The sequence below is a fragment of the Hibiscus syriacus genome, unplaced genomic scaffold (genome assembly GCF_006381635.1).
Source record: "Hibiscus syriacus cultivar Baekdansim isolate YM2019G1 unplaced genomic scaffold, ASM638163v2 tig00110684_pilon, whole genome shotgun sequence".
Taxonomy (NCBI): Eukaryota; Viridiplantae; Streptophyta; class Magnoliopsida; order Malvales; family Malvaceae; genus Hibiscus; species Hibiscus syriacus.
The window spans coordinates 1,504,483-1,517,653 of record NW_024062824.1 but is presented as its reverse complement, the minus strand read 5'-3'; the positions used below and the strand labels follow the sequence as shown (position 1 = coordinate 1,517,653).

Here is a 13,171-nt window from a genome sequence, read left to right as displayed (position 1 = left end):
CAAGAAAACAAAAGAAACAAGAATCAAGAGAGAATCAAAGAGAAAGCATCAAACCTCAAGTTTGAGCATTTCAAGCCTATTTTTCATTCAATATTCATTTTGCTTTCAAGAACACTACTTGTACTCAATTGTATTCATTTTTTAGTGTTCTTTTCTTTGTTCTAGAATTGTGCAAACAATCTACCTTGTGAGGATTTCCTTGTAAGTTTGCAAATTTGTAATCTTCTCTTTGATAAAGAGTGTTCTCAAGAATTGGGGTATATTCTTGAGGGAGTTGTAAGGTTATCTCTTTGGCCTCAAAAGAAAGAAAAAATTAGTGAATTTGTTGGAAAATCCTTAGTGTGGATAGCTAAGGTAGTGGACGTAGACTTTGGTTGAGAAAGTCGAACCACTCTAAATTGTTGTGCAAATCTTTTCAATTTTCTGCAAAAGCTTCCACCAAAATTTTAATTGCCAATTCACCCCCCTCTTGGCTAATTCCATCGATCGATTAACTCAACAAAAGTGCTCATGTGATCCATAACCATAGCAAGCCTTCATCACCCGGTGACACTCTACCAGAAGTTTGTTACAACAATGTTCGCATCTAGGGTGGCATGCACTCCTCATCAGTTCACTGGCGCTCACCATTGAAGTTGAAGCTAATGGTCTCATGTAGAACTCTTACCTACCCCCAAGGTCTGAGCTATGGCATAACCTCCAGGTGTCAGTAGCGGGGATCTCCAAGATCCCTTGAAATCCCTAGCCCTCTTTGATAAAGTTTGGTGGGATCCAGTCAGCTCTAAGGTCCTTTGACTCTGCCCTGCAAAGTTGTTCATCACCAGGCTCTCATATTTTTAACCATTTTCATTGCTTTGGCTTGGCATGTAAGATCAACGAAGACTCTCAGGGGATTGGCTACCAATTGGGTATGAATGTCCAAGTAGAGGCCCTCAAGAAACCTCTTACATCTCAAGTTCCTGGTGGCCACCAGCTCGAGTGTGTATAGGCTCAAACGAAGGAAGTCCCTTTTATACTCTATCACTGTCCTGTCACCTTGAGTAAGATGAGAGAACTATATTATTAAATCGTCTGCATGGGCCTCTTCAACATATTTCTGTCAAAACTTAGATGGAAAATACTCCTAGGTGGGATGCTCTTGCTTCAAAGCTAACTCTATCGTCTCTCACCAATCGATGGCATCATCCTTTGTAGCTCGGTGATACAATTCAAGTTTCCATCGAAAGAAAGATAAAGCTAACAAAGGGTACGTAGGGACTCTCTTAACTACTAATCTGTAACTATGTGGTTATATTTCCTGGAACCATAGAAATTTGTTATCTCATACTGATGAAGCCTATCAACTGGTTACTCATGTGAAGGTACAATGGGAATAGCGGGTGGTGCGGGTGAAATGGGAGGGACTCTCGGAATAGCACGCACTATGTGCCTTAAGGCTAGGTTCAGATAAGTTGGAATTTGAGTCTGGCATAAACTCATCGCCTAAGTCATTGACTATTGATGCACGACTCTGATCACTTCCTTCATTGCTAGGAGCAGTATCATCAGCTATCTCTTTTCTTAAATTAAAAGGAAGAGGTTAGTATCATCATCCTAAATTTTAAAGTACTCTTGATAGTCAAAAGGCATTTACTCACTGATACCTTTTGACTCTAACTCGTTAGTCCTAGAAAACACTTAAAAAGAATAATTATGAATTAAATACAGTAATGGTCTATGTGTAGTACATGTCAACTAATAATATCTAAGACGCACTCTAATCCAAAAGATCCAAGTTGTGAGTCACAAGTGGCGATAGGTCCACGATTTGATTCCCCTAAGAACATGTGAACGGAAACACATTATGAATGCTAAGCTCACAAGCTCAATGCTATACAATTAACTCTAACATACTATATGCATTCATCAAATTAGAATGAGAACATGTATAAACATGAACATGCAATCAATCCAACACACAACAAAAGCTAGCATCAGGCTGTAGTCGGAGGGTCACATAGCTACTCAGGACTTACACCCCTCTCTCCTACTTAAGGTACCCTAGATAACACAACATCAGAATCTTCATCTAAAAAGGCCCTCATTGCCTAATGCCTAAGACACCTCTGGGCTCACTTAGCATTAGAGCCTACATTCTCCTAGTCTACTTCTTAGAGTACTCGGGATGTATCTGGGGTCACTTAGCATCGGGGCCTACGTCTAACTAGCGGTTCAAGTGCATACACACTGACCTAACATATAATAATGTCTAATCACACAAGATGATCATCATAAATTTAAAGAAGTTTAGGTTTCCTTATCGTTTCCCGAATGTCACACAAGGGCTAATGTTATATCGTCTTAATTTCTGTCACTCTCAAATATTATTAGTTGGTTTCACTTTTAATCTTATTAAAGAAGTTCAATGACTAAATCCTCGAGCCCAGCGCTTAACCTTCAATTGGGTTTCTTACCCGGTCAAAGACGAGGGTATCAATATTGTCATCTAGCATCGATATTGGCCTTAGGAGGGTATCGATACTACCCTAAGTATCGATACCAAAAATGGCTTTGATGTTCTGAAAAATTACTCGGTATCGATACTTTTACCTATAGTATCGATACTCTAACACATGGGTATCGATACTACCCGAGTACTGATACCAAAAATAGTTTCGATGTTTTGGAAAATACCGCAGTATCGATTCTCTTCTTGGAGTATTGATATTCTACCCCTAGTTTCGATACTCTCATGAGTACTGATACTAAAAATAACTATAGGAATTTGAGTTACTGTACCAATATCGATACCAAGCCAGGGTATCGATATCCACATAGTAGTATTTATACCACATGAACGGGTATCAGAACTACCTACCCAAAACTCCCTTTGTTTTAGTTTAATCGAAAGGCGGTATCAATACTGTTCGTATAGTACCGATACTCGAGCCTAGAAACACTTTGTTTCCCATGAAAATCAGCCCCCAACCTAACCATTCACCATATAACAGTTATTAAATGTTATGAGAAGTGCTTAGGAGTTATAGGGTATCATAATGTGGCCTTTAACGAGTTTTATTCACCTTAAAAACACTTAGAACCACAATTAAATAGGATTCATACAACATGCTCAATGCACCCATACAAGTAAACAAGCATATGAAATGATCTACATACGATAAAAAAGAGTCATAGATGTGTTATCTCACTCCTAAGCTGCCAAAAGGACACATTGACCTCACCCAAGAACATGTTTCTCCTTGCCCTTTTTCCCTTGGAGGTTTCCCCACCCCTTTCAATAATCATAGGCAATGAAATGAGTTACTAACTTATTAAGGGCTTAATATGATTAGAAACATGATTCCTACACTATAAAAATGGGTTTAAGGCACTAAGAACCCTACAACCCAAAACCCATCTTAAGCCCCTAATTTATAGTTTTCCATGGTTGAAGCTTTAAAAAGAACACTTGGGTGAAAGATTGGAGGATGAAGATTCCATTTATTACCTTAGACTTTTGGATTGGAGAGGAAAGGTTCACAAAGTTATCTCATTTGCTTAATCTACAAGAGATGAGATGACAAATGAAGCTTGAATGGAGAATGGAAGAAGACAAAGTGGGGATGAAAATGAAGCTCTCACTTTTCTTTGTTTCTTCTCGGATGACATCACAAAAATGAATGGAATTCAGCTTTTGAAATAATTAGGGTCCTACTCCTCCTCTTTTCATGCCCAATTCAAAAAAACACCCTTTTTATGCCTTAATGGGCTTAAGCCCAAATCAAAACAAGGTAAATCTTAACCCAAAAATACTAAATGATTTCTTGGCGTATTAAATCTCACCCGGATTTACCCTAAACTACCAACCCAGAAATTGGGGTTTACATAAATTTTTAGTGAGTTACATCTTTAGTCGTTATTTTAAATAACATAAAACTTAGATTTATTAATATAAACTAAATAAATTAATGTTCATCATTTAAGTATATTTTGTTTAATTTGAATTTTTGTAAGCATAATTAACTCCAATTTAAGGATTATTTTAGATATATTTTTATATTCTATTAAAAATTTATGGTCCGTTTGGTTCTAGAAAATGTTTTGTGTTTTTATTTTCTATTTTTATTTTCAGAAAATAGTTTTCATTTTCAATTTTTTGAAAATTAGAAAACATGTTTAGTTAATAAAAATTAAAAGTTCAATTCAAAAATAAAAATAGTAAAAATATATTTGGTATCTAATTTTCAAAAATATTAAAAAGTTTCATTACATAAATTGGAATATGAGTTATGCAAATATAAAACAATAAAACAAATAAGAAATTTTCATAAATAAAACTTATTTTAGTTTACAATAACAATATAATGTTAATGTATATTGGACATCAATTAAACTAAAAAATACACAAGAAATATTATTTTTGACAAGACACACAAAAGTTTCAGTAAAATAAAATAAAATCGTTTAGTGGTATCTAAGGCCTTAAAACTTAAAAAAAAAAAACTAATGTAGTCCATGATTTTTTTTGCACTAAACGTGAACTTTATTATGAGAAAATCGATCTAACCTTTTGATCAACGAAATCAAATGTTGACTATCACGATGCTTACATTATAGTTTACAAAGCTTATATGGTCTACCATAATATTGTGATAGTTCACGATGTTGTTTTGATAGATTGACTTAATTAATTTTTCGGCTAAGTGCAAGGGTCTAATTGATTTTTTAAAAAGTTTGAGTATTTATTTATTCTTTAAATATATATATATATATATATTAAAATTTAAAACATAAAACATTAAAAATTATTAAGATATTCATACATTAAATATAAAAATACAACAAAATTAAGTTATTAAAAAAATTCAATTTAAGTACCATATTGAGTATAAAAAATTTAGGGACCACATTGATATTTTTGTAAAGGTTTGAGGGTTTTCGATACCATTAAGTCAAAAAAACTATTGTTAGAATGATTTGAACGTATGTAAGGTAAGTTAAAAAGTTAGATATTTTATTTCCTATTTTACAAATTTTCAAAACAATTTTAATGAAAATATTGAAAGCGTCTTTTTTATGTTTTTATATTTTCACTTATTTTTGTTTTTATTTTCTAAAAACCTTTTTCTAATATTACAACCAAACACATTTTCTTCGACATTTTCTATTTTCTAAGAAAATAAAAATTAAAATGGACTATATTTTCTAGAACGAAACGAACCCTTATTTTAATCTCCTAAAATTTTATAAGTTTGCGTCTTCTTAAAAGTTTATATGTTCGCCACCGTAGCCAAGGGATGAATCTAAGTAGAGATGAGCATGGTATCCGAATCCGACGGGTTTTGACCCGACCCGACCTGATCCGTCGAGTCGAATTTTTGTAAAAATTTCGATTTCGAGTCTGGTTTTTTAAAGGTAATGTTCGGGTCGGGTTTAGGTGAAAATTCCCGACCAAAAAAAATATACTTTTTCCTTATATATTTATGGATAATTATAATAAGACTCCTCTATAGATTATTTTTTTCAATTAAATCCTCTTTTATTGAATAAAAATAATATTTTTATTATTTTGGGTCGGGCGTATTCGGATTTTAGCTCAAAAGTGAGTTGAGTTTAGGTCGGGTAGAGGGTGTATATTTTCGAGTCGGGTGGAGGGTGTAAAACTTTCGGGTAAGGTCGGGTTGGGCCAAACCCGACCGGTGCCCATCCTTAGATCTAGGTTGAGGCGGATGGGGGCAATCGTCCCTTAAAAATTTAAAATTATCGTAGATTTTAGTGCATCTAATCAAAACTCAAAGGTGCGAATACCATAAGTGCCAATGCGACGTCCCAACCAACACTTCGCATTTCAGGGTTTCTACTGCCAAATAAATTCTAAAATACACATGGTTAATATAAAGTTAAAAAATTATAGAAGTGGGTAGCAATCCAAAATTTTATCAAAAACACATGATTTTTTAAATTAGACTAAATAATATTTCAAGTTAAAATTTATTTTTTCATAATATTTTTCATAGTAAGATTTAAACTCATTGCAATATAATTTTTCAATTACAATTAAAAAATATTATAAATTTATATAACCTTTTAATTGTAACCATATTAAATTAACCTTTTAAGTGGGCGCACAATTCAACTTTTAACCTATTGATCTTTTTTTTTTAAGTGTTTGTGGGGTTCAGTCATCAGTGTTGGAATTGTGGAAGCCAAAGAAGCAAGGTGAAGGTGGAGCGTGGGAAAGTGCCAAAAATGGCAGAGTCACTGCTCAAAATTTTGTCATGTGAGAAGTAGACACAGGTAAATCATATGTGGATTTTGTTTCTTCAGTTGAAGCAGGCTCCACCCCAAAGCCACCCCTTTCAAAATATTTGCCTTTTGTTTTTTTGTTTGCTTAATCATCATATAAACCTCATCCTAAACATATGAATTCATTGTTTTCATCACTCTAATCCCAATTTGTGTTGGGTCATAATATTTTCAGTCGCGTTCAATTTTCTTCGTTTTTTAATTTAATTTTAATCTTTAATTAGACTGGTAATTATGTTTTTCGTTAAATTAATGATAACAAGAAAAGGGCAATTCTTGAGGATTGGTTCAGTTTTAAAGTAGGACCAGGAAGGAATATATTTATTTGTAATTTTATAATTATTGTTATGTGAAAAACAATTAGGATATGGTTTCGTGGAAAACTCTACTACTATTTGAATATATAATTATTTTGGTCTATATATTTTTTAAGTATTTTGAAGCTTTTTTATCCTCAATGTTAAATTTTAGGACAAAACACCCTTATTTTAGAGTAGAATCCAAAGTGGCTACTTAGTAGAGAATGATCATTTTGCTGATTTTGGCTTATAGATAGTGATGAAGTGTAAGGTTATTGTTTGCCTTAAAAGGAAAGGAATAACAAGAAAGTCTAGCAGAATCATGTTCCATGGTCTTTTTTTTAATATTTTCACAGCTTTTTCAATCCCCCCAATGTATGCATAAGGTATGTCTATTTCATTCCACATTTGTTATTTTGATACAACATGGGGATTAAAAAGGAGAAAAATACAAAATAAAAGTTGAGTTAAAACAAACAAAAGAGAAATAAACAGTAGAAAATTAGAGTGGGGAAGTGTATATCGAAGTGGTTTTATGAAAGGTGGTAACTGGTAACTGAACTGAAACTCTAATTAGTGCTCAGCATCCGTACTGCTGAGTTAGATGAGAGAGTCTTCTTCAGGTGAAGCAGATTTTTCAGTTTCATCGTAAACGGACACTATCCCTTCAAGATGAGCCTTCTCGTTGTTTTCCTTTGGATCTTGTTTTGCTGAAATAGGCAATGGAGATTGAAGTTTATTGCTGTTACTGCTGGTTTGGGTGAGCGTTTTTGCTCTTTCTACTTGAACCGTCCAATCTGTTCTATAGAGAACCAACAGCATGAGCAATGCACAGGTTGCTTGAGCAGCTAGTAAGCCAAGCCAGAGCCCGGGAAACCCCATTTTGACGACGAACCCCATCAGGATAGCTACTGGCATCCCCACCAAGTAAAACGAACCCAAGTTTATGTTTGCTCCGATGGTTGGCCTGGCAGTGCCTCTTAGCACCCCGCAACCAGTCGTTTGAGGACAATTCCCGAGCTCGCAAAGCCCCACGATCGGTAATGCAACCGCTGTAAGCTCGAGGATTTCGGCATCGCTGGTGAACAACTTGCCCCATTGGTGTCTCATCAAAGTGGTGAACAGCATTGCTGAGAGACCAATAGCTAACGCGCAAAACTCCGAAACAATCATGGAAATGCGAGCTTTTCCAGGTCGGTTTGCGCCAAGTTCGTTACCAACTCTTGTGGATACTCCAATGCTTAAAGCTGAAGGGAAGCAATAGATCAGAGCCGTAGTCTGAATAAGGATCCCCATTGAAGCAATGGTAGCTTTGGGGTTAACGAGTAGGCCACAAAGCAATATCATGAGCTCATACCACCACCATTCAAGGCAAACCGAGGCACAAGTTGGCAAAGCAAGAGCAAGAAGAGATGACCATCCCCTAAGACAATCAGTGCTCGGAGTTACCCATGAATTTTCATACACACCAGAGAAGTATACGAATGAAGAAAGCAAAATGAACACATTGAGGTTAGTCCACACCATAGCTATAGCCACCCCTGCAACACCGAGCTGAAGACGAACGACAAGAAGGAAATTCAACGGCACATGGAGAAGCACCGAGATGGCCGAACAGTAAGTTACAGGTAATGTAATGCTCTGAGCCCTGAGGTAGACTCGAAGTGGATGAAGAAGTGAAAGGAAGAAAAGATCAGGGATTGAGAAGACAATAAACGTATGAGCCACTGATGATATCTCTTGGTCTTGACCACACCAAAGAAGGATAGCTTTCATGCAGGCCCACAAGAAAGAGATAGGGACAGAAGCTGATAGAAGAAGAAGCACCGTCCTCTGTAAGGTTATTCCAAGGAGTTTCAACTGTTTTGCACCATAAGCTTGTCCACAAATGGGTTCCATTCCCATGGCTAAACCAGAGATTACAGAGTAGCCAGTAATGTTTGCAACACCAATGGCGAGTGACCCACCAGCAAGCTCAAGCTCACCGAGGTAGCCGAGAAAAAGCATGGAGATCATAGCTCTTGAATATAGAAGTAAACTACTAATAGCTGTAGGGCCTGAGATCTTCCCTATGGCTTTGATTTCTTCCAGGGCCTGAATGCAAAAACAAAGCAGGAAAGTTCAGACATTTGGCAGCTAATGATAAAACAAAAGGTACCCTTTTTTTTCTAGTCATGTAGTTTAAGATGTTTTATACCTCAGATAGAGTTGGCATCCTATGTAGTTGTTGTTCATCATGATTTGGAAGATCCACAGTTTTATTGAAAGGGTCTTCTATTGAAGGGATAAATGAGGTTTTTGGATAAGATGGCTTTGAGCTATACATGTCTAGCTGTATTGTAATGGATAAAACAAATTATGGGAAAGGAAGAAGACCCTTGACTGCTTGTGCTTATGGGGTGCTGTGAGGTTTTGGAGAAAAGTGGGGTGGGGAGAGAGGATATTTATATAGGGTAATTGGGGCCTACTCTTGAGCTTCTTGAACGTGTCAATATTAGATACAATGGAAGGCAAGGCAATGCTGGAAAGGTATCTACCTAAGAAAATACTTTTGTTTTGGACTCCCATACCTCTTTTTAGCTTCTTTGAGTTTCCCTCCTTTCCTTATCTCTTTTCTCTGAATTTCAAGGTTTGTTAGTCACTTGGAACTCTTATTCCTTTTGTTGAATAATCCTCTTTCAGAGAAACAAAGAAAACTCAAAAAGTTTTTGACCATGGAAAGGAACCCATCACCATAAATTTAAACAGTGGTCCTTTATTTATATAACCGTAAATCCTGTCATATCCTTTTTCTTCTCATGATTTCTTTATGTATATATAATTAACATTATAACTACAAAGATGTGGTGAAAGCCCACGAAATTGTTAGCTATAATGATATGTGGGGACCCCTTTTTTATTGTCATTTTGTATGGATAGTGTGGTGAGTTTAACATTGTTTTAAGAGTTCAAATAAAATTATACTTTATGATTAAGTGGATAATCTTGAAAACCACCTTCACTGCCGTATCTCAACCTCTCTTTAGGTTATACGGTATAAGCATATTTTGATTACTATATTGAAAGAGTTTTATCCTTCGATTGTCAAGTTGAAGTCTGATTGACAAGTAAATAAATTTCAATCATCTCTTTTTAACGAAATGACAGGAGCATATCAGAGTGTGTGTGTGTATGTATATATATATATATGATTTTTGACAATGGTTGAACATATTCCTCTCTCTCTCTCTAGACATAATTTTAATATGCAGATAGATCTGTTTGCATGTTCAAAGAAAGCCATGCATGTTCCAACCCCATGTGATGAATGCAACCACTGAAACAACAGAAGGAAAACGCAATATGGGAGAGTTGACAAGCTTTTGTTCATAAATTTTGTTTGAGGCCCAATATCTTTTCCTTACTTCATTCCTTTAGAGAGCAATGAGGAAGAGAGTGACACTGGCCAACATTATATTAAATAATTAATGCCGTTTACGTAATAAAAAAAAACTAATTATATTGAGTGTTTAAGACATGCCTTTCTATGGTTTATATATAAATATATGTTGTGTAGGCTGTAGGGTGTTGATATTTTGTTGGCCGGTGTTGTGTATATGTATATATTTATAGGCTGAGTTCAGTTTCCCGATCCTCCAAGGATTATCAGAACTGAGATACACTGGAAATGAGGAATCAATTCATCCTTTCCTTTGAGGAAACATTTAACCATATGTTTGAGGGAACAATTTCTGCTTTCCTTGTAAATAAATATTCTATTTGGGTTTTGTTTATTATTATTTTATCCATTGTTTTTAAATATATCAATCATTATCATATATATACATATTATTCATTTATAAATTTCAATATATATATATAGATAATATTCATTTATAAAATTCAAAATTATAGTTATTTTCTTTTAAATTGTTTCAGTTTTTACAGGAGAATATATGTTCAAAATTTTCTTTGCCTATAACGACGTACATACATCTATAATCGGAACCCTTTAGAGAATAATATTCTCTTTTATCATTGAGATCATTCAATGTGTTCTTAAATTATATTTATAAATATTGAGGAATGATAATTAAGTTTAATGGATAAAAATAATTACACATTTATTTATCCAAAATCCAAGAAAAGTTAAGGAAAATAAATTATTTTTGAAGGTTGAGATCCAATCCATTATTATTTTGTTCATTACCCATTGCATAAATTATTATCATATCTGTATAAGATTCATTTATAAATTATGTAAAATCATGTTTATAAATAATGATTGAGTTTGTATTAAATATTAATTGATGAAAGAAAAAATTGATGGGAGGTTGACTATCTTTTCTCTCCCTAGTCTTTCACATCATCAGATACAATTTATTTCGTTTATGATAATCACTTTTTTTAGATACATCTTTAAAGATATTTACTGAAGGCGTAACAAACATTATTATAGTTTACAAGTGGTAATACTTTGGGAGAAGTAGGAGTGAAGAAAGAAGAGGACTCTGATTTATGCAATTGGAGGGTGTTGAGGAAAAGGGTTATCTTATTAAAAGGGGAAGCATAGATAGGTATTGTAGTGGTCGAAAAATGGGACCACCAGAGTGTGTTAATGGATATGGCAGCAGATGCAATGAAAACCAGAAGATGGAAGAAAGGGTAACACTGAGAAACAATAACGTGCTTCAACTCTAACCATTTAATTTGCAAGCCCCCACTTTTCTTTTCTTCTCATTTTTGGTGATTTTATTATATTGTTGCTCTGCGGGAAAGAAAAATCCCTTATGGTGGCGTTTGAGACTGGCAGTGGCACCAATCCTACCATTAACTCAAACAATACAGCTTCTCCCTCTTTTTTCTGATTTTGTTTGTTGGGTATGTCATAAGATTGTTACTGCTTTTCTCATTGAAACCCATACCCTCTTCCAATGTCAGACTCCATGTGTTGATGCATATCACACCTATGTGTCGTGCAATTCATTCCCATTGGACGTATCTTCTTCTCTATTCATTTTTTAATAAGATAGTATATATTCAAAATTTTCTTAACATATTAACAACAGACATCCTGCAGATACAGTTACTTGAATTTAGGATAACAACATCTCCTTTCACCACTCAAGCTACTTGATGAGTTATTCTCCATTTCTCTGATATACATACATAAACGAGTTCGAATAACTATGTTTGTATGGTGTGTGCGTTGTTAATGATTGAGAAAGATTCTAAATATATACTAATAGTATGATCATTCCAAATTATTTAAAATAAATAATAATTATTTAATTAATTTTTTAGTGTAAATATTTCCAAGGAAGGAAAGGGTGCCTTGGATTGGGGAAAAAGAAATGGAACAAGTTCTAGGATGGAAGAAGGATGATTGATGCCATTCGTTTCTAGGGTTGGCAATGAAGTGGAATGGTATTATAATATGCCATTGGTTTCTAGGAACTCGAACAAATTCATAGATTCCATTTTGTTTCCCAAAATCAAAATTGATGCTTGCTTAGTCTCAAATATTCCAGTACTCGGTTTCCCTGTTTCCAATGTTCCATCAAAATGCCACAGGCAACAGCTGTCTGCTGTAATATTCAAGAGGCACCAAAATCAATGTACCCAGCCTCACTCATAATATGTGTTGACACAATCTTCTTCCAACATGGGTTTTCATTTTAGCTTGATTGCATCAAATTTTGTTTCCCCTAGTCTTTTCTAAAAGCAAATAAAAATGATAAAGTGCACAATTAACACAGAATTTATTCCAATGCTCAGATGCCAAGCAAAGCAACAAAAACAGAGGAAAAAATATGTAAAATATTATAAAAGAACAGAGCAATCGTAAACATCACCCTTCACTTAAAATAAATGAAGCTTTTTTCATATTAAAAAGACCTGTCTCCCTCAAGGTTGCAATCAGCACAATTCACTACAAATTCGGGCACAAAATGCATGAGATTCCAATACATAATGATTAGACCACAAAAGGGCAAATTGCCATCATCTCATTTCAAAACAACAACAACAACAAAGTAAAAAGGTTTATGTTCTGGTAAGGAATAGATCCCATCTGCAGCTACTTATCTTTGTGGTGCTAAGGGAAGTATTCTTGGGACCAATTCTCGATCAAACACAAAATATTTCCTTCAGGTGGGCAGGTTTTTCTTCTCAAAGAGAAGAAAGGCTTATTATAAAAATTGATTTACCTGAACTTGCCATTTTTTCACATATTGATATCTGATTTCTTGTCTTAGTATCTAAAATCAGAAGGAAAAAAAATAATATTCGATACTGGTGATATATTTCAACAGTTAAAAGTTAACACGCGAGACGCGACACTTAATGGTATCATCATTTTGAGTGGTCAATACCGTGTCCGCAACATGATTGATTGTTTAGATACCAAGTCAACATAGGTACTAATTTGAGAATTTTTTCAAGTTTAGGTGCCAATTTGAGAAGAAAAAAATCACGTTCTGGTACCGGTTTGTATAATAAGCCAAAGGGGAAAAAAATTATTAATCAATAAAGCAACAATATCTATTTACAAATTCTTGCAGTATGAACAAATTTAATATTCAAATTGATGGGGGGGGGGGGAAGGA

General features: G+C 34.5%; 1 protein-coding gene across 1 annotated transcript; it reads right to left on the bottom strand.

The window, feature by feature from the left end:
• Positions 1-6,960: 6,960 nt before the first annotated feature.
• LOC120138354 (protein DETOXIFICATION 48-like) lies at positions 6,961-8,983 on the bottom strand. Its single transcript, XM_039153841.1, has 2 exons — positions 8,782-8,983; positions 6,961-8,678 (listed from the first exon to the last, which is right to left on the bottom strand). The coding sequence occupies exons 1-2, from the start codon at positions 8,908-8,910 to the stop codon at positions 7,185-7,187; spliced, it is 1,623 nt and encodes a 540-aa protein (XP_039009772.1). The 5' UTR covers positions 8,911-8,983; the 3' UTR covers positions 6,961-7,184.
• Between the last annotated feature and the right edge of the window lie 4,188 nt (positions 8,984-13,171).

Coding starts and splice junctions, on each gene's coding strand:
- LOC120138354 (XM_039153841.1), bottom strand. CDS start 8,910: ATGTATAGCTCAAAGCCATCTTATCCAAAAACCTCATTTATCCCTTCA. Junction 8,679..8,781: donor GGATGCCAACTCTATCTGAG/GTATAAAACATC, acceptor TTTTGCATTCAG/GCCCTGGAAGAAATCAAAGC.